Source organism: Schistocerca americana, chromosome X, assembly GCF_021461395.2.
Source record: "Schistocerca americana isolate TAMUIC-IGC-003095 chromosome X, iqSchAmer2.1, whole genome shotgun sequence".
Classification (NCBI taxonomy): Eukaryota; Metazoa; Arthropoda; class Insecta; order Orthoptera; family Acrididae; genus Schistocerca; species Schistocerca americana.
The window spans coordinates 282276966-282297193 of NC_060130.1; the positions used below are offsets into that span (position 1 = coordinate 282276966).

At 43.2% G+C, this 20228-nt stretch overlaps 1 protein-coding gene across 2 annotated transcripts in view; it reads right to left on the bottom strand.

The window, feature by feature from the left end:
• LOC124555116 (cuticlin-4) overlaps positions 1-20228 on the bottom strand; it is a 248103-nt gene that overhangs the window by 56833 nt on the left and 171042 nt on the right. For both annotated transcript variants that reach the window (XM_047128919.1, XM_047128920.1), the window contains exon 3: positions 5922-5970. In XM_047128919.1, the coding sequence (XP_046984875.1) occupies positions 5922-5970 (49 nt within the window). The remainder of the gene's footprint in view (positions 1-5921; positions 5971-20228) is intronic.

The window sequence follows — 20228 nt, forward strand, 5'->3', positions numbered from 1 at the left end:
GTTTTTTTCATACCTTTTCGTAGGTGTTCAATATTCCCCCCTTGAGATGCACGGCACATGTCAATGCGATGTTCAAATTGTTCCTTCTCTGCGTTCACGTCTGTGTCAGACACTCGGGGAAGGCCCGGCGATTTGCCTTTACACAAACAACCTGTTTCTCGGAATTGTTCATGCCATCGTCTAATGCCCTGTGATGTAGCAGGATCCACACCATACCTAGCACGAAAGTCACGCTGAAAAACGAAGAACACTAAGCGCTTTCTGTTGTTCCGACATAATTTTCTAGAACTTAAGTGGGGGCACACTGCTGCTACCTAGCGAGAATCATGTAAAACTCGAGAGTTTGCTCTTTCCAACAGTGCGATGTTCACACACAAATCTCAAATAACATAATTGTTATATTTTTCTGAAATCGGATGATTCTTTTTGATACATCCTGTATTTCCGGGCGAGCTCAGATTTTTCTATTTTATCACAATGATCATTTCACCCTATGTAGGTGGGTTCCAAAAAAGTATTTTCGCATTCGGAGGAGAACGTTGGCGATTGAAATTTCGTGAAAAGATCTCGCCGCAATGAAAAACGCCTCTGTTTTAATTATTCCCACCCCAACTCGCGTATCATATCCATGGCACTCTCTCCCCTATTTCGCGACAATACAAAACGAGCTACCCTCTTTTGAACTGCTGTAAAGCAATACTCTAGGAGAGGATTGACATGTGTAATGTATGCAGTCTGTTTAGTAGTCGTGTGCATCTTCTAAGCGTTCTGCCAATAAAATGTAGTCTTTTGTTTGCCTTCCCCTCAACATTATCCATGCGATCGTTCCAATTTAAGTTGTTTGTAATTATGATTCCCAGGTATTTTGTTGAACTGATAGCCTTTTGTTCTGCTTACCTATGCACATTCCCTGAGTAAGAGCCTGCTGTGCCGGCCGATGTGGCCGTGCGGTTAAAGGCGCTGCAGTCTGGAACCGCAAGACCGCTACGGTCGCAGGTTCGAATCCTGCCTCGGGCATGGATGTTTGTGATGTCCTTAGGTTAGTTAGGTTTAACTAGTTCTAAGTTCTAGGGGACTAATGACCTCAGCAGTTGAGTCCCATAGTGCTCAGAGCCATTAAGAGCCTGCTGTGACTGACTCTCCTGTAGTCTCTCGGTAGCAACCCTCCACGTCCATGCACGGTTGAACGACAAGGCCGCATCTCTATCAAAGTTTTAAACAACTCTTATATTTTCACGGCCTCGTTGATGACCGTGTCTTGGTAATTCTAAACGTGAACTAGAATTTGTATCTGCTTAGATGAGATCTTCCACTTCTTCACAAGACTATAGTTCGTCACCAATAATTTTTCTAGACTTCTGTGTTTGAGATGCTGCACTAATAAAACTTCGAATACTTATTAATAAGTACAACGTGCTATCTAAACAGACACGGATTCCAGTCCAAGTTTCAAATTATTGGATGTTGGCTGTCAAAGAGTTCACAGAAATCATAATGTCCATTAAGAACTCTAATGCAAATGCGAGCTACGCACTCAGAAATGCGTGAAAGTGTGCGGCTGATGTCGAGAGACTGCATGGGATCATTCGTAGGCACTGTATTTTCCAATGTGATGAGAACCCTAACATAGCAGGTGAGGTACCATCAGTGATTCATGTCGCATCGGGTACCACCATTTACATCCATGGATTTCCTTTGACAGTCAGTCGCTTTGCTGACAGAAACAGTGGATATATCCTTGAAAACTTATGATTTCATAGAAATGCGCCAACATTTCATGCAAGGGAACGAGAGGTATCGACGTATACTTTCTGACTGCGAGACCGTGCGATCATGTCTTTGGTTAAATCTCGAACTTCTTCTCGGTGTTCCGAGCGAGATTGCGCAGTTGTTAGCACAGCGGACTCTCATTCGAGTGTACAACGGTTCATACCTCCGTCCGGCCGTGCAGATTTAAGCTTTTTATGATTTCCCTAAATCGCTTAACGCAAATGTTGGGATAGTTTCTTTGAAAGAGCATGGCAGATTACTTTTCCCATCCTTCCCTAATCCGCGTTTGCGCTCTGTCTCTAATGACGTAGTCGTCGAGTGGACGTTAAACTCTGATCTTCCTGCCTTCTGTTCTTCCTGCCTTCTGTCCTTCCTTCCTTCTCCGTGATGCACCCACATAATAGGGGCGTGCGACATTGTTAATGGAGATCCTACAGTTGAAAGCAGCCAAGATCGGCAGCCCCTTGGCGTTATTTGAAAGGAGTTCCGATACCGAATTCCACCCTTTCATTTTGTTGTCAAATGGTTCAAATGGCTCTAAGCTGTATGGGACTTAACATCTGGGGTCGTCAGTCCCCTAGACTTATAACTACTTAAACCTAACTAACCTAAGGACATCACACACATCCGTGCTCGAGGCAGGATTCGAACCTGCGACCGTAGAAGCAGCGCGGTTCCGAACTGAAGCGCCTAGAACCGCTCGGCCACAGCGGCCTGCGTTTCGTTGTCAACAGCACTATAATTTACATGCCATCATTACAGTCATCTACACGTAAAAAGAATTGGTTCAAATGGCTCTGAGCACTATGGGACTTAACATCTGAGGTCATCAGTCCCCTAGAACTTAGAACTACTTAAACCTAACTAACCTAAAGACATCACACACATCCATGCCCGAGGCAGGATTCGAACCTGCGACCGTAGCGGTCGCGCGGTTCCAAACTGAAGTGCCTAGAACCGCTCGGCCATCACGGCCGGCCATCTATCTACACGTAAGAGTTGCATTTAAGGTACAAGTTATAAATAGCGCAGACTCCAACACTCCACCAGCTCATCCAAGTTCTTAGAAGCATAGCGTATAACTTTTCGTTGTGAAAGGGAAGACTGGCAGTAGGAAAGAGAGGGAAGATGCAAATACTTCATCCAACAAACATTTTTTAACTGCATCTGATAGCTTCGCCATAACCACAGGTTTCAAGCTGTGACGAAACGTATCATCAACGTGAAAAAAATGACTACGTTTGAACCTTAAATTACCCGTATGATTTGTTAATCAGCAAGTGAGTGTTTCGCGAAAATGTTCAATGGATTTGAAAGCAAATGCACAGAAGGAAACTGCCCTCCCCCATCTGTTAAAAAGTACACCAAGGATCCAGGATCAGTGTGTCATCCATTTGCGTGCCCATCATTTGGACGTCAGTATGGAGGGACGTTTGGTTAACACAGCACTGATCCGATCGTTGGTGTCGTTCCAAACCAGAGGCGCTACTTCTTTTTCAAGTAGCTCCCCAGCTATCGTTACTCGCCTAAGTGCACAACGTTCAAGTTCTCCCACCAAGAGAAAATGAGTGACTGTAATGCAAATGGAACACTGGTCCTCCATGACGCAATCAGACACGCCGACCACTCATTTACGGATGCGGACCCCTCCTCCTGTAAACGGCTTTTAATAATGTACTCATGACCAGAATTCAAACGGAATTCCAAAATTACTGCATTTAAAATATGCATCCTCATTGTCAAAATAGTATCTACGAAAATATGAAACTAAGAAGTGGCATCTGCGATTATAAAAATATAACACGAGCTGCTGTCATATTACCCACGTGAGTACTTTTCCGGCTCGAGCAGCTCATGATAATCCTTCTGTTTTGCGCTCTAAGGGGAGATGTCACGAGTCTATGTTCGAAAAATCGATTTTTCAAAAATATTTTTTGTTCTTCTAATAATAATTTACATGCCATCATTACAGTCATCTACACGTAAAAAAAATTGGTTCAAATGGCTCTGAGCACTATGGGACTTAACATCTGAGGTCATCAGTCCCCTAGAACTTAGAACTACTTAAACCTAACTAACCTAAGGACATCACACACATCCATGCCCGAGGCAGGATTTAACGCACTAAAAATAGGTGTCTACGATGCAGTTTCATATTTCACTGCGACAAATACTGGCAGAATTGAGGTGCTGAAGAGAGCTGTTTTTTACTGCAAAAACATTTTACACCATGGATCAGAGTGCGATCGAAAAGCAGGCACAGCAGAAGTCACATATTTTTTGTTATTTTACAGAGTTTAATCTATGTTATGTATAAGTTTAATCCTGATAGCAGCATTAGAGATGCATTTAAAATATTAAAATATTTAACTCTGCACTCACAGCCACGCCCGCATTTTCAGACGTTTGGGAAATGGTGATGGGGACTCTTCTTCTTTCAAAGTTGTAATAGATAATAAACGTGAATTGGATTCATTTATGGTGAATACATGTTAGCGTCGACTACTTGTGACAACTCAAAGTTGTGCCGGACCGGGACTCGAACCCAGATTTCTCACTTATCAGGAGCGGTCGCCTTAAACACTTCGACTATCGAGCACGCACCCAGTGCCGCTCCAAACCTCCATACGTCACACAGTCACACTCCAGTTGCTCGCACATTCGTGAAACTAAGTTTACGAAGACCATTGTTATTTTGTATCGTCATTTTATCACTGCCAAGTGTGATTACATAATTAATGGCGATAGTGTCCCTGTGGATGCAGCAGCTGCTTGGCTGAAGGACATTGCATTGTAATAAATGCTGATATTGTCGCCATTAATAAAGTAATAAACCATTCAGTACTCCTGAAAGGTTGGCCACATCCAAAAGTGGCTTGGTGGTAGGCTCCGTCACTTGTTAAACTAGAAGAAAGACTAAGCACTTGAGAATGGAAAAGCACTAGGAGGAATAGACTGGCTTACTCTTAAATAAACTATTTGTCTTCTGTTATTTTATGGGTCAGCTAGTAGAAATAATGTAAACAGTTTAAAGGAAATGGGCGTGCTGAGTGTGTAATTTACTTTCAAAAATTATCCATCGGCCAAGTATACTAACGCATAATCTATGCCCGAAAGACGAATGCTGTGAGCACAACATAAGAAATGAACCATATTCACATAATCACTCACTACCAGAACCTGTTGTGAATGCAGTTATGCCCATATTCAGCTTATATTGCAAACACTGATTTACTGAGCAAGTGTCTTCATAGGAATACACAGAGTGCGAGTGAAATCCCGGTAATTTAATCTGGATTAGATACTCAAAAAGTATATTCTATGCATTTAACGCACTAAAAATAGGTGTCTACGATGCAGTTTCATATTTCACTGCGACAAATACTGGCAGAATTGAGGTGCTGAAGAGAGCTGTTTTTTACTGCAAAAACATTTTACACCATGGATCAGAGTGGGATCGAAAAGCAGGCACAGCACTTTCTGATCTACAAATAGAGGGAAGACAAATTACAAGGGAGGAGAAGAGAAACCTGGAGGATGAGGAATATCAGTATGGAGGAATTTAAAATACAGGTAACTCTGTTACATGTTGAAATATATCAACTAAATCTTTGAACAGCACTTTCGCGGTTTTACATTTTTTGGATTATCAGAAGCCTTTCATCAAAAAGCACGTGACCTAATGCTATGAAATGTTCAGGAGCTGTTCAAAACATCTGGCTTTCTCATTGGAAATAAAAGATATAATATCCTATAACTAAATTTTGATTTATAGGACTGCATGTTAGCAAATAATACTTAGTTTTGATTGTGCGACGTTAAAAACTTTTTAAATAATAAAATTTTAAATATTTAATCACCGTAGTTCAGTGATCTTACAACCCTCTTAGACCCTAAGATAAAATTTTCAAGTTGATTGCACGTGCAGAATTTCAATTACCAGTTTTTACAAAAAGGCAACAACCAAATTAAAAAAATCAATATTTATGGTAAAATACTAATCCTGATATATACTAATATAGATATACATAGTGACTCATAGACTAAAAGAGTACTTTCAATCAATGTATTGAAGATTGTCGATTTGAGTGGGCTAATGGCTTGACGGAATGATGATGAGGTACTGATTACGAGAAGATATTTCTACTTACTCGTGTCTGGAATCTGAGCTCCCGTACTGAGAGGCGCCAGTGCAGCAGCCTGTTAACAAAGAAAGAAAAAACATCATTCGAAACGCATACTTCGCTTTGTACTAAACAGACAGCAATTAGCTACTTCAATTGGAATGGGCCAAGGGCATCTCTCACCAGTCAAGTATTCGCACTGATTGTTGCCTGAGATGTTTGTTGACTTTCTAATTTCCAAGGCTTTGTTTGATTTCTTTTCGTTTTTCTCGTAAGTCATATGCGTTATGCTTAATAGTTGCATTTACGTCATTGAGCCCTGGAATTATAGAAGTCTTTCAGCAACTGAATAAAGGTGAATATGCATCTTTCTGGAAGTGTCAAGACGTTGTGATGAATCAGTAAGGAGGGTGTTAGAGGAAGGGAGGAGGATTGGAATACGTTACGCGGGCGTGCTGAAAAGTATTGCCTCCGAATTTTTTATGTGCGACCTCTTAAAACTTTTTAAATAAAACAAACCTTATTAACATTTCACATCTTCATTGTTCGTGTCTACATATTTGCAACCCTCTTCCGCTGGAGGGCTCCGAATTATAGCGTTTAATATGGAGGTGTGTAACATAACTATATGTGCCACAATCGAGTTTAGAGTTCGAAGAGTTCGGCCACATATGGAACACCCTCTTCTTCAGCATGACAAAGCCAGAAAACACACGAGCTCTGCGATATCTGTAACAATCCGGCGCCTTGGATTCACTGTCATCGGTCGTCTTCCACACAGTCACGACTTGGCCCCACCCGATTTTCATTTGTTTTCAAAACTTAAAGAACACCTTCCAGGACTTCACGTTGATAGTGATGAAGAGATGCAAGCGTAGGTGAGATTATGGCTCTGTCAACAAAGTCAAACCTGCTTCAGTGACAATAGCAACAAACTGGTCTCTCGTTGGGCGAAACGTGTTCATCGCCAGGGTGACTGTTGAGAAAGAAATATGTAGACGCGAAGAATAAAGATGAAGAATGTTAATAACGTTTGTTTTATTTAAAAGGCTTTAAGACTTTTCACATAAAAATTCGGAGGAATTATTGTACTTTTCAGCACGCCCTCGTATTAAGTCCACTTGTCAGCAAGTTGATCCATAACATGCGTCTGTTATTTTGACTAATATGCAAACGAAGCTGTTGGGTCGTACAGCTAAAATTTCGTAATTTCGATTAATATTTGTGGGGTTCTAGAAAGCGTCTTGTGAGTGGGCTATGGGTCTGTGACCTCACGTCTTGTGTCTACGTTGTTGTGTCACAAGTCTCCGTGGAGCAACATCTCTTAAGTCTTCAAGACATTCCCAGAACGTTTTAAGGAAACACACCTCGACTCCAGAACAAAAACAACCACGCATCGACGCCTGCCGTGACTATTACAAAGCCAAACGTGGACAATTCTTTTCTGGAAACAGTCATCACAGGTGATGAGACTTGGTATTATCAATACAAACCTACCACAAAATGATAAAGTGTAGAAATTCACACGAAGGATCAAACCTTTGACGACATGACAGAGTTGAATAATATCCAAAAGGATTTTTCTGACTGTTCCGCATGGGTGCATCAGCGTTCTGTGCACTTTACTCAAGGGGGAGGGGGGTATACTACGTAGAACACCCGAAGCATTAAAACCACCCTCCTAACTTTTCTTTATTTTTTATTAATCTTGTCTCGAAACGTTTTGGATCAACGTGGTACATGTCAAGTAGCAGCCTGGTCACTGGCTACATAATCGATTATTTAACTCTGGACACCTCTATGAGGATTTTAACAACTCAATTATTTTATCAACATTAGCTTCATATTAACTTTAATCATTTCATTTAGTTCGTCATATAATTATGGACCTCTGCAGGGGACTCTCGTGGTAAAATACTTGCCCTCTGGGATTTACGTGTCGATAGCATCATACAGTTAACCAACGGCCTTGACGCCGTGGAAACACCGGTTTACGCCACATCAGCCTCACAAGCTTTGCTAGCACTTGGACGCGTGACCGTCCGCGCCGACCGAGCGCTGTTGGTGAATGGGGTGCGCTCAGCCCTTGTGAAGCCAACCGAAGATCTACTAATTGAGAAGCGGCGGTGCTGGTCACAAAAAGTGACAACGGCTGGGAGAGCAGTGGGTTGACGTGCCCATCCATATCGACCTCCAGTAACGCCCATCGGTTGAGGATGACACGGCGGTCGCTCGGTACCGTTGGACCTTCCGATCCTGTTCCGGCATTGTTTAGTTTTAATATCATATAGTTTAACACGCAGAAAAGTTACACGTTGTACTACGACATACAGCACGGAGGACAGCCACATACGTCGGGCCCCTGTTCCACAGCATGTATGCGGTACTGCCACAGCACCACAAGACGTGATAGCCTTGAGGCAATTTGGTGTGGCCGAGCGGTTCTAGGCGCTTCAGTCTGGAGCCGCGCGACCGCTACAGTCGCAGGTGCGAATCCTACCTCGGGCATGGATGTGTGTGATGTCCTTAGGTTAGTTAGGTTTAATTAGTTCTATGTTCTAGGGGACTGATGACCTCAGATGTTAAGTCCCCTAGTGCTCAGAGCCATTTGAACCATTTGAGCTTGAGGCAGTTTGACAACATCCACTGACATTATCACATGTTTCCTTGGCATTGCCTTGGTGATACCGTCATTCTGGAAGGCACAACGGATCAAGATAAGTACACTACTGGCCATTAAAATTGCTACACCACGAAGATGACGTGCTACAGACGCGAAATTTAACCGACAGGAAGAAGATGTTGTGATATGCAAATGATCAGCTTTTCAGAGCATTCACAAAAGGTTGGCGCCGGTGGCGACACCTACAACATGCTGACATGAGCAAAGTTTCCAACCAATTTCTCGTACACAAACAGCAGTTGACCGGCGTTGCCTGGAGAAACGTTGTTGTGATGCCTCGTGTAAGGAAGAGAAATGCGTACCATCACGTTTCCGACTTCGATAAAGGTCGGATTGCAGCCTATCGCGATTGCGGTTTATCGTATCGCGACATTGCTGCTCGCGTTGGTCGAGATCCAATGACTGTTAGCACAATATGGAATCGGTGGGTTCAGGAGGGTAATACGGAATGCCGCGCTGGATTCCAACGGCCTCGTATCACCAGCAGTCGAGATGACAGGCATCTTATCCGCATGGCTGTAACGGATCGTGCAGCCACGTCTCGATCCCTGAGTCAACAGATGGGGACGTTTGCAGACAACAACCATCGGCACGAACAGTTCGACGTCGTTTGCAGCAGCATGGACTACCAGCTCGGAGACCATGGCTGCGGTTATCCTTGATGCTGCATCACAGACAGGAGCGCCTGCGATGGTGTACTCAACGACGAACCTAGGTGCACGAATGGCAAAACGTCATTTTTCCGGATAACTCCAGGTTCTGTTTACAGCATCATGATGGTCGCATCCGTGTTTGGCGACATCGCGGTGAACGAACATTGGAAGCGTGTATTCGTCATCGCCATACTGGCGTATCACCCGGCGTGATGGCATGGGGTGCCAATGGTTACACGTCTCGGTCACCTCTTATTCGCACTGTCGTCACTTTGAACAGTGGATGTTACATTTCAGATGTGTTACGATTCGTGGCTCTACCCTTCATTCGATCCCATTTAAGTAGGATGATGCACGACCGCATGTTGCAAGTACTGTGCGGGCCTTTCTGGATACAGAAAATGTTCTAATGCTGCCCTGGCCAGCACATTCTCCAGATCTCTCACCAATTTGAAATGTCTGGTCAATGGTGGCCGATCAACTGGCTCGTCACAATACGCCAGTTACTACTCTTGATGAACTGTGGTATCGTGTTGAGGCTGCGTGGGCAGCAGTACCTGTACACGCCATGCAAGCTCTGTTTGACTCAATGCCCAGGCGTATCAAGGCCGTTATTACGGCCAGAGGTGGTTGTTCTGGGTACTGATTTCTCAGGATCTATGCACCCAAATTGCGTGAAAATGTAATCACATGTTAGTTCTAGTATAATATATTTGTCCAATGAATACCCGTTTATCATCTGCATTTCTTCTTGGTGTAACAATTTTAATGGCCAGTAGTGTATGTATCTATCTCTGGGGACCATGTCCACCCCTACATGCAGTGTGTTTCTCTTCGGCACAATGGCATCTACCAGTAGGACAATGCAACGTGTCACACTGCTCGCAGTGTACGTGCGTGGTTCGAAGAGCACTGTTCTCCCCTGGCCACAAAACTCCTCGGATTTAAACCCAATCGAGAATCTATGGGATCACCTCAGTCGGGCTGTTCGCGCCATAGATCCTCAGCCGCGATGGGCAAGGCACTGGACTCGACATGGTTCCACATCCCTGTCGTTATCTTCCGGAACCTCATTGACAGTCTTCGCGCACGTCTCTCATCTACATTTATACACCGCAAGCCACCCAACGATGTGTGGCGGAGGGCACTTTACGTGCCACCGTCATTACCTCCCTTTCCTGTTCCAGTCGCGTATGGTTCGCGGGAAGAACGACTGCCGGAAAGCATCCGTGCGCGTTCGAATCTCTCTAATTTTACATTCGTGATCTCCTCGGGAGGTATAAGTAGGGGGAAGCAATATATTCTATACCTCATCCAGAAACGCTCCCTCTCGAAATATGGACAGCAAGCTACACCGCAATGCAGAGCGCCTCTTTTGCAGAGTCTGCCACTTGAGTTTGCTAAACATCTCCGTAACGCTATCACGCTTACCAAATAGCCCTGTGACGAAACGCGCCGCTCTTCTTTGGATCTTCTCTATCTCCTCCGTCAACCCGACCTGGTACGGATCCCACTTGATGAGCAATACTCAAGTATAGGTCGAACGAGTGTTTTGTAAGCCATCTCCTTTGTTGATGGACTACATTTTCTAAGGACTCTCCAAATGAATCTCAACATGGTACCCGCCTTACCAACAATTAATTTTATATGATCATTCCACTTCAAATCGTTCCGTACGCATACTCCCAGATATTTTACTGAAGTAACTGCTACCAGTGTTCGTTCCGCTATCATATAATCATACAATAAAGGATCCTTCTTTCTATGTATTCGCAATACATTACATTTGTCTATGTTAAGGGTCAGTTGCCACTCCCTGCACCAAGTGCCTATTCGCTGCAGATCTTCCTGCATTTCGCTGCAATTTTCTACACGGTGCAAAAAGTGGTTATTCAGGCTTTTCACAGGTGGTCACATTAATGTGACTGGAGAGTGCAATTCCGTTTATAGACCGCTCAGACAGAAAATTAAGCCCATCCGGTTAATAGCACATTAGTTCGACACCAAATGTCTATACAAAAGTACGAAATTACTATTGTCTGTAAAGTCAGTCACGAGACTGGTGCTTTTGCTTGCTATCAAATATGTTCGATAGTGTGTATTTCAGGACCGGTACATCAACTGGAATTCATCATCACAGTGGTTTCATGACACAGACGTCTGCGTTTATGGAAACCGCCATTTCAGGATAGGAAGTCACGAGCCAAACCTCTGACGCTGTTCAGGACTTTTTGTTACATCATCAGTAACAATATCAGATCTCTGGAAAGTCGAAGCTGTTGTCCACTAATTATAACACTGTTAACACCAGCCTACGAACTCTTAAGTCGCACAGAACATTTTTCTCCTGGAAAACAGCTTATTCTGATATTTCCACGAACGTGATGCAACAAGAAACATGGTTCACCTAACCAGTCATCTGGTTTACAGTGCTCCATGTTCAGCTCATCATATTTTAAATCCCGGTTCACAGCAATGTTCGACGAACGGTACGCTTGTAACACTTGCGTGATTCCCCGTGTTCTACACGTCTTTCAGAAAGAAAACTACAATCAATCGGCGACCGATCCCCAGATCTTTGGATGTATAATCTAATGGCTGCTCTATGACCAACTAAGGCACCCATGTTTTAGCAATCCCACTGAAACATCAGATATTTGAGCAAACAGGAAAGAAATTTACAAATTCTGTTGTTCCCTTTCATTGGATCTTCAAGCGCACACAAGGACAAATATTCAACTTCCTAACCACTCCAATAGTGTCTAAAAGTGGTTTTATTACAACAAGTACATGCGCTCGATCACGCTATAACCATTCCTCTAAATATCTCTTGCGATAAAAAAGCCATGAAAGGTAAACTATAGCTACACAAACAGAGAAATGAAAATGGTTTGTAGTTCGTCAAAACATATTTACGGAACACCAGGAAATAAAGATGATTCTATTTAATGCAAAACTCATATGACATGGCTACGTACCGTATCACCAAGAAAGTGGTTCCTGGAATCCTGCTGGGGAAAGTCGAGGTGCATAATGTACCATGAGACAGTTGTTGCGTTTGTCCCTACTATGTACAGGGTGATTATAATTAAAGTCAAATTTTCAAAAGGCTGTAGAAATAACACCACTGGCCAGAATGACGTCAAATTGCAACGGAATATTATCGGAGAAGGGGGAAAACGTATGACAGAAGAAAAAAAATAGTGTGAAAATTGATCAGTAGATGGCGCTGTATGTGTCAAAATACGTAAATGAAAACATGTCATGCGCTTGACCCATTGAAGTTGGTATGTACACGCCGGGTACACGACTTTTCCTTCTTTCACGTCTGCGACGTTCGCCATGACTATCTGATTGCAAGATCGCGCTCTGATTGTAAAGCTGTAGTACAAGAATGATGACTGTGCACACATCGCTCTGCAGAAGTTCCGGACACTGAAGGGTTTGAAAAAAGGCGTTGGTCCGATGACTGCCGTGCGTCTGGAGAAAATGATTGGAAAATTCGAAAAGACGGATTTTTTTTTGGTGTGTAACTTGGTACATGGAGGAAACGAATTCATTCGACGTCAGTGGAAGCAATGGCCACATCAATGCAGGAGGAGACGAGTAATGGTGTGCAAACGTGTGGTGCACGGAGAACTGCCCGAACATTGGACATACCAGTGAGCACGGTGCGTAAAATCATATGAAACATCCTTCTTTGCTATCCATTCAAAATTACCTATGTGCACGAGTTGCTTCCTGTTGACCTTTGCTTTAGAATTTCTTGCTCGCATGGAAGTGGACAATAATTGGCCGTGGAAGATTTTGTGGACAGACGAAGCCCACTTCCATCTGACAGGATATGTCAATACACAGAATTGTCGAATATGGGCAACGGAAAATCCACACGCAGATCAATCAGGACCACTTCATCCTGAAAAGGTCACTGTGTGGTGCGGGTTTTGGCATCATTTATCAGAGGGCCATATATTTCGAAGAGACAGGTGCTTCCGGTCCTGTTACCTGTACCGTCACTGGTAAGCGCTATGAGTGTCTTTTGCGCAATTACATCATTCTAGGTCTCCAACAGCGTGGATGTGTGGATGGAATCATTTTTATGCAAGATGGCGCACCTCCGCACATCGCAAATCCAGCTAAGCAGCTCCTGAAGCGCCATTTCGGAAATGCTAGAATTATCAGTCGCTATTTCCCTACAGCCTGGTCGTCCTGATCACCTGATCTTAATCCGTGTGACTTCTGGCTGTGGGGCTATCTGAATGATGTTGTGTTCATTGTTCCGATTGTAAACTTAGCTGCACTGAAGCTGCAATTGCGCAACACATTTTGAACGTGACCCCAGAAACACTTCGATCAGTTGTGGAACATGTTGTTTCTCGATTTCAGCTGGCTGGAGAAAACGATGGACAGCATACTGAACATGTTTTTGCGACAGTCACACGGAAATTAATAATCCGATTTGACTTTGATTGGTGCTTTTTATGCGGTTTCTGGCCTCAGGACAATTAAAAACCGATTTTTCCCATCCGATGTGATACGACCTTGCCGTGGTGGATGGGCTTACGTAACTAAGAATATCACACCTTTACACCTACGCACACTGAGTAGTACAGTTTGTTTAACGTCAAACGTACACCTTCGGCATTGAGTGTGATTAATTTGTCATTTGTAGTCGACCACTATTAAATTATGATGCTTACAGCGCCATCTATTGCTACATTTTCTAACTACTTATTTTTTTTCTGCCATACGTTTCCCCTTTCTCCGATAAAATTCCGGTGCAATTTGACGTCATTCTGACCAGTGGTGTTATTTCTACAACGGTTTGAAGTTTAATTATAATCACCCTGTATATCGTGTCGTGAGATGCTAGTGTGGTTTCTGGACCGCCCTGCGACCTCCTAAATGTTTTGGGAACACAGTTTCATAAAAACATGTTAGCATTTGGAAAAGTGCTCACTTTTATTAAGAGTCATATGCCTTTCTAAGCCCTGTTCTTAAATACAGATGACCTTTAATACAAATTTGAAATAACTTAGCATCTGACAGAGAAAGATACGGTTCAAGCCTGTCCAAAAAGAAAAAAAAGTGTAAAAAATCTCACGTCTCTTTCTCCTTGATAGTGAGACAGATTGTACGTGAATTTGTTGATGAGTAACCGTTGCTTCAGGTTGACATTTGTGGTCTGGGCAAAGATATACTGTACAGTAAACTGTATTCTCTCCTCTTCACTGTTGTATTCCGTGAATCTACTAATAAAACCTTCTACCTGAGTGCGGTAGTAGCACTTGTGTGCGTGCAGAGCTCACTCCACCAGCCGTGTTGCCACCTGAGTGTCGCTGGAAATGAATGTTGTCGTTGTTGACCTTCGCGCGAAAAATCTGGCGCAGGTGAATTTCGCAACGAGGTCTGGATGTTATAGTCGGGTGTAATTCCTCGACTGACCGTAAAAAACATATTGCGGTCTATTATCTAAATCGTTTTTGGAATATTCGTGCAATACTTGAAGTCTGGGCTTACTCATGTTCTTTATTTGTACTAAATGTTTCATATGTTAAGATACGGTTTTTATCGAGATCAGTATCCGCATTATACTTATTTACCTACATGTTCCCGAGAACATATTCACCACAGACATTACGATGCGTGAAGTTTTCCTTCCCTAGCAGTTATAGAAATTGTTTTCTATAGGTAGATTGTCACATAGTTTTACATCTATAAAATTCACTCTCTTCCGTACGAAAGCAAGATAGAGGCTTGTGCACATAATTTTTCGTGCACGTCATTTTCCCTACTTCCTTACATTTTTGTATATCAGTACTGTTCTCAAACTGGACTCGGTTTGCTGATGACAAATACTCTGCGAGAATATGCGTACTTTGAAAGCGTGGTGGCATTTCTCATAAATTGATACGATGACTGCAAGATATACTCTATGCAACCAAACAATTTCAGTCAACGTTTGCTGTTCGTCCAAAGACGCCAGTCATGCAACTAAACAATTTCAGCCAACGTTTGCTGTTCGTCCAAAAACGCCAGTCATGCAACTTATACTACGTACAACTTCATTTTGCAAATATTATAAACCTTAGTTATTTATTTATTTTGCACGCAGCAGACACTTTAGTTCACGCCAGAGACATTCGATGGAGTTCAGGTTGGAGCTCTGAACAGGACAGTCCACAAAATACATGCCACTATCTTCGAAGTTTGCTCATGGACCTCTGTACATGAGCTACGACGAAAATCCTGTATAATTGTAAACGGAATCTCTTAAAGACTGTTCCATACAGTACACTTTAGAATTTTTTGGCCCGTATCAGTTAACTTCTGAACGGAATTCTTCTGTAACTGCTGACGAGTATGTGTGATGACTGGATTGAATTCGGAGTTCGGCGGTCCCTGTCAGTTAACGTTTTAGGTAGAGCAGAGCGATGATTGGTTTTACTTGTTTCCTGTAGTTTCCACTTAACAATGGAATTGCTGAGAGTGAACTTAAGGCCTCTTAACTGCTGTAATTCTCTCTAACAACTCATGGGCTCTGATAATCATGTGTCGTTCGAACACACTCGCTGATCTCTGCTGACTCATTCTGACAGAGAAAACGTCTATTACGTTGGTGGTTTATTTAGCACCATGGCAGACAATCAACATGTGCGACGTGTGGATTGCCATTAGGTAAAATACGTATATGCGATTTCGATTTCTATATACTGAGAGAAGATCTGAATATGAACCTCTAGATCAGAAAGGTTTTGGATCCCTAGGCATGCTCCTTTTTCAGGCAATGCTACATGTCGTATTTCAATAGAACAATGTCCATCCAGTTGTGGAGGGGAATGGAGAAGCGTTCCTCCAAGACCGGCGCTTACCACTGCTCACCTGGTCTGATGTATCGCCCATCGATCATAGATCGGCTATAGTGGGTAGACAAAATATTAGTTACTGTTCTTTAACAACTACCGTCGATGCTTTGTGGACCCGTATGCACTCAGCCTCGAAACATACAGACTCTGGTAGCAGTACGTGGGTGTTTCACATTAAACTTAAATCTGTAAGTTATAGATCACGTGCATTCCTGTAATACTAATAGCTCATGTGCTGCCATGTATCTAAACTGAGGCATAAAATTAATTTCAAACACTTATACTGTTCGTCGTGCGCGAATTTTGACAAACGTTTTACAGATAAAACAACAGTCACTTAGCACTTTCTCTGGTGCAAGTGTTCCAAGTCCTAATCAGTTCGATGCTTCGCATGCTGTCTGTGTTTCCTCTGTATTTAAGAATCTACTGAGTGGACCTCACAAGCCTGAGAGGACTCGTTCTATATCACCCAGACACAAAAAGATCTGTCCTCGCCAGGAATCGAATCCAACATCCCCGACGCTAGCCATTACATGAACAGTCTTCTCAGGTGTTTAACTCCGCACGACTTGTCTGAGATATGAAGAGAGAAATGTGTGGGAAAAACTTAGAAGAAGAAAGATTGACATCATGTATCCTAAAGCATAAGTAGCTGAGGCGGCGAGAAGTCTGTGGCAAGGTGAGGCTTTTATTTAGCCCTTGAGGAGTGCTCTGAAAGCACCATTGCAGGACCTCTTTTGTGTCCCTCTGCAGCGCACAGTTTTAACTAATCTCCTGCATCTTCCATGACTTGTTAACACAGTTACATAGGGAGCACTGTAGAGAACAGGGGAGAATGGCATTTGTAACGCCGAATATTGATTTGACAGCTGTAATAAACCGTAACATGTTAAAGGGGATGGCACAAATTAAAGAGGTAATGGGCAAACCAATAAACGAGAGAAAAAGAACAATACCGTCAGGAGACTGAATCAGCGATATTACCGTAGCTATTAAAGTATGAAACGTCCTTTTTTTTTAGAAGATGGACGAATTAAATGCAGTTTATAAGAGGTTCTTAAAGAAAACCTATTAGCAACAGCAACGGCAACCCTAACTGGCGGAGACGTGAAATATCTTGGCAAAAATTTTTCAGCACTTCATTTACTATGTAATGGATTAGATCTAGGGAAACTTTTTGTATCATGATAACGATGAAGAGACAAATAAAGGTTCTGTTGAGGGTCAAACACCGAACCTTATATTCTCCTTTCCAACGGGTTAACCGCAAGTAAACTACTTTTCTGTTTAAAGTATTATACACTGTAGAAGGCATCGATACATTTTTATATAGGAAACAGTAAATGAAATAAAAGTATTTTACAGCATCCCTTGACGTTTGGACAAGCGATTGTGGCAACTGGTTTTAAATTTCTTTAGCCGCAGAAATGAAATGAAATGTCGTGTGGCTAGGGCCTTCCGTCGGGTAGACCGTTCGCCTGGTGCAGGTCTTTCGAGTTGACGCCACTTCGGCGACCTGCGCGTCGATGGGGATGAAATGGTGATGATTAGGACAACACAACACCCAGTCCCTTAGCGGAGAAAATCTCCGACCCAGCCGGGAATCGAACCCGGGACCTTAGGATTGACATTCCGTCACGCTGACCACTTTTTTTTTTTTTTTTTTTTTAATCTCATTTTGTTCGTTATAGTTCGTTTCAATTGTTCGTGGCGGACGTCCCCTGATGCCCGTTGAAGTTCGTTATTGATCCATTCACTCAGTTTTTTTATTACAGAGGGCAGCTAACCCTCTGACCGAACACGCTGAGCTACCGTGCCGGCGACCACTCAGCTACCGGGGCCGGACGCCGCAGAAATATAATTCCAGTACGCCGTAGAAAGCGGCCGGCAACCGGACATCCGTTGATGGGTACTTGTCCATGAGACACTGCTTCTGCTGCATCGATCCTGTGGTCCAGCGTGGACTTTCTTTTTCGAAATTATAGATAAGTTACGGTAAAAACAAGAGTGCAAAACAGGAACATTTTGTTTTTCACGCCCAAATTCGATCCTAAATGGCATCTCTCGGAGGGAAGTTTACCGAAACCAGTTTCTTTGGACGATTTCTGTTTTGTAAGACCAAAAGCATGGGCTTCATCTGAGTGACCTTATAGGGCGAACTATTTCACAGAAAACAGCTGTGACATATAGTTACCTTTTTGGTAAATATTGTTGTCCCGCCTTCATTTTTTTGGCTGAATATTAAAAATAAATCAATGCGGTGTGGCTCCCAGCCTGGCGCAAGACTTTCGATCTGAAGTCATTTCGATGGCTTATATGGTCTAGCAGCTTCTCGTTTGGGACTACGTGTTAACGGAAAACTCATGGCGCGCTGTTTATTTGGCTTAAAGAGGAGTATAGTGTCACATCTACCTCCCCTCAAGCGGTATTCAGCTCTGATGTTTATTATACAACAGACGAATTCGCCAAGTAAATCGCCTGTCGAAAGTGAAAACGAAAACAACGCGCACTTCTATCTCTGACAGACAATGCAGTATGCTTCCTTGCGCTGCCGAAATACTATGCTAGAAAGGGGCTGAGGCAAATTACTGAACACAGAATATCTTTTACGAGTCATAAAGCAACGGAAAAGGTGTAAAAGTGTAAGAATAACATTAACTACTCGCAAAATGACACATTTGGGAAATACAGGAAAAAGTATTGAGGGGCCTCTGGTGTATGGTAAGCATTTTTAAACATGACGGGGGCATAGGTAGCACATTAGTGCAGGTCAAGAAGAAGGACTTCAGAAAAATAGCCCTACTGGTATGAGTATTAGTGGTAGTAGTAGTAGTTGTTGTATTTATCCGTAGATCTCTTTTACAAGGATACTGGTCATGTTTTGGGATTATAATTTAAGAACAGCAAAAATAAAGAAATTCGCATATACAGACATTTACAGACTTACAGGAGTAGAATGACAAGGATATACATCTTCTGATCCAAAGTATCCGACAGATATTAGAGGATATTAATATGAGGGGTGTCCACCCTTCGCCTTTATGACGGCGTGAACTCAGCTGGGGACATTTTCAATGAGGTGTCTGAATGTCTATGGAGAGATGACAGCCCATTCTTCTTCAAGAGCAGAGACCAGAGAAGGTAGTGATGTTGGACGCTAAGGTCTGGAGTAATGTTGACGTTCTAACTCATCCGAAAGTTGTCCCATTTGGTTCAGACCGGGACTCTGGGCAGACGAGTCCATTTCAGGATTGTGTTATTGTCCACAAACCATTGTCTCACAGTTGCTGCTTTATGACAAGATGCATTGCCATTCTGATACCTACAAACAATCTTCGTCTCCCAACTGCTCCTCTATTGTACGCAGACCACAATATTATAATGTGTTCATATCCTTCCAAATTTGTTGTTTTCTTAAGCACAAGTAGGGGACCAAGTTCTAACCACGAAAAACACCCCATACTGTAACACTGCCTCCTCCGTACGTCTCTGTTTGCGCTAAGCATGATGGCAGGTAACGTCTTCCAAGCATTCTCCAAACCCAAACCGTTCCATCGGACTGCCACAGGATCACTCCAAATCACTCGTTTCCAGTCATCCGCTGTCCAGTGGCGTCCCTCTTTATACAAATTCAAGCGTCGCTTAGCTTTGGCTGTAGAATGTGTGGCTTACGAGGAGCCGCTCAATCATTGTACTCCATTCTTTTAACTCCCTATGCCCAGCCATTGTGCTAGTAGGACTGCTGGCAGCACGCGGATCATTCCTTCCACTGATTTCATGCGATGTTTACAGTCACCCTCCACAATACTCGACGCCCCTTTCCGTCAGTTCGTGAGGTGTGCCTGGTTTCGGTTTATCTGTAGTTGTCCCTTCGCGTTTCCACTTTACAACCACGTCACCAACAGTCGGCGGCCGGTGTGGCCGTGCGGTTCTAGGCGCTTCAGTCTGGAACCGCGCGACCGCTACGGTCGCAGGTTCGAATGCAGCCTCGGGCATGGATGTGTGTGATGTCCTTAGGTTAGTTGGGTTTAAGTAGTTCTAAGTTCTAGGGGACTGATGACCACAGATGTTAAGTCCCATAGTGCTCAGAGCCATTTGAACCAACCAACAGTCGACTTGGAGAGCGTTGGGA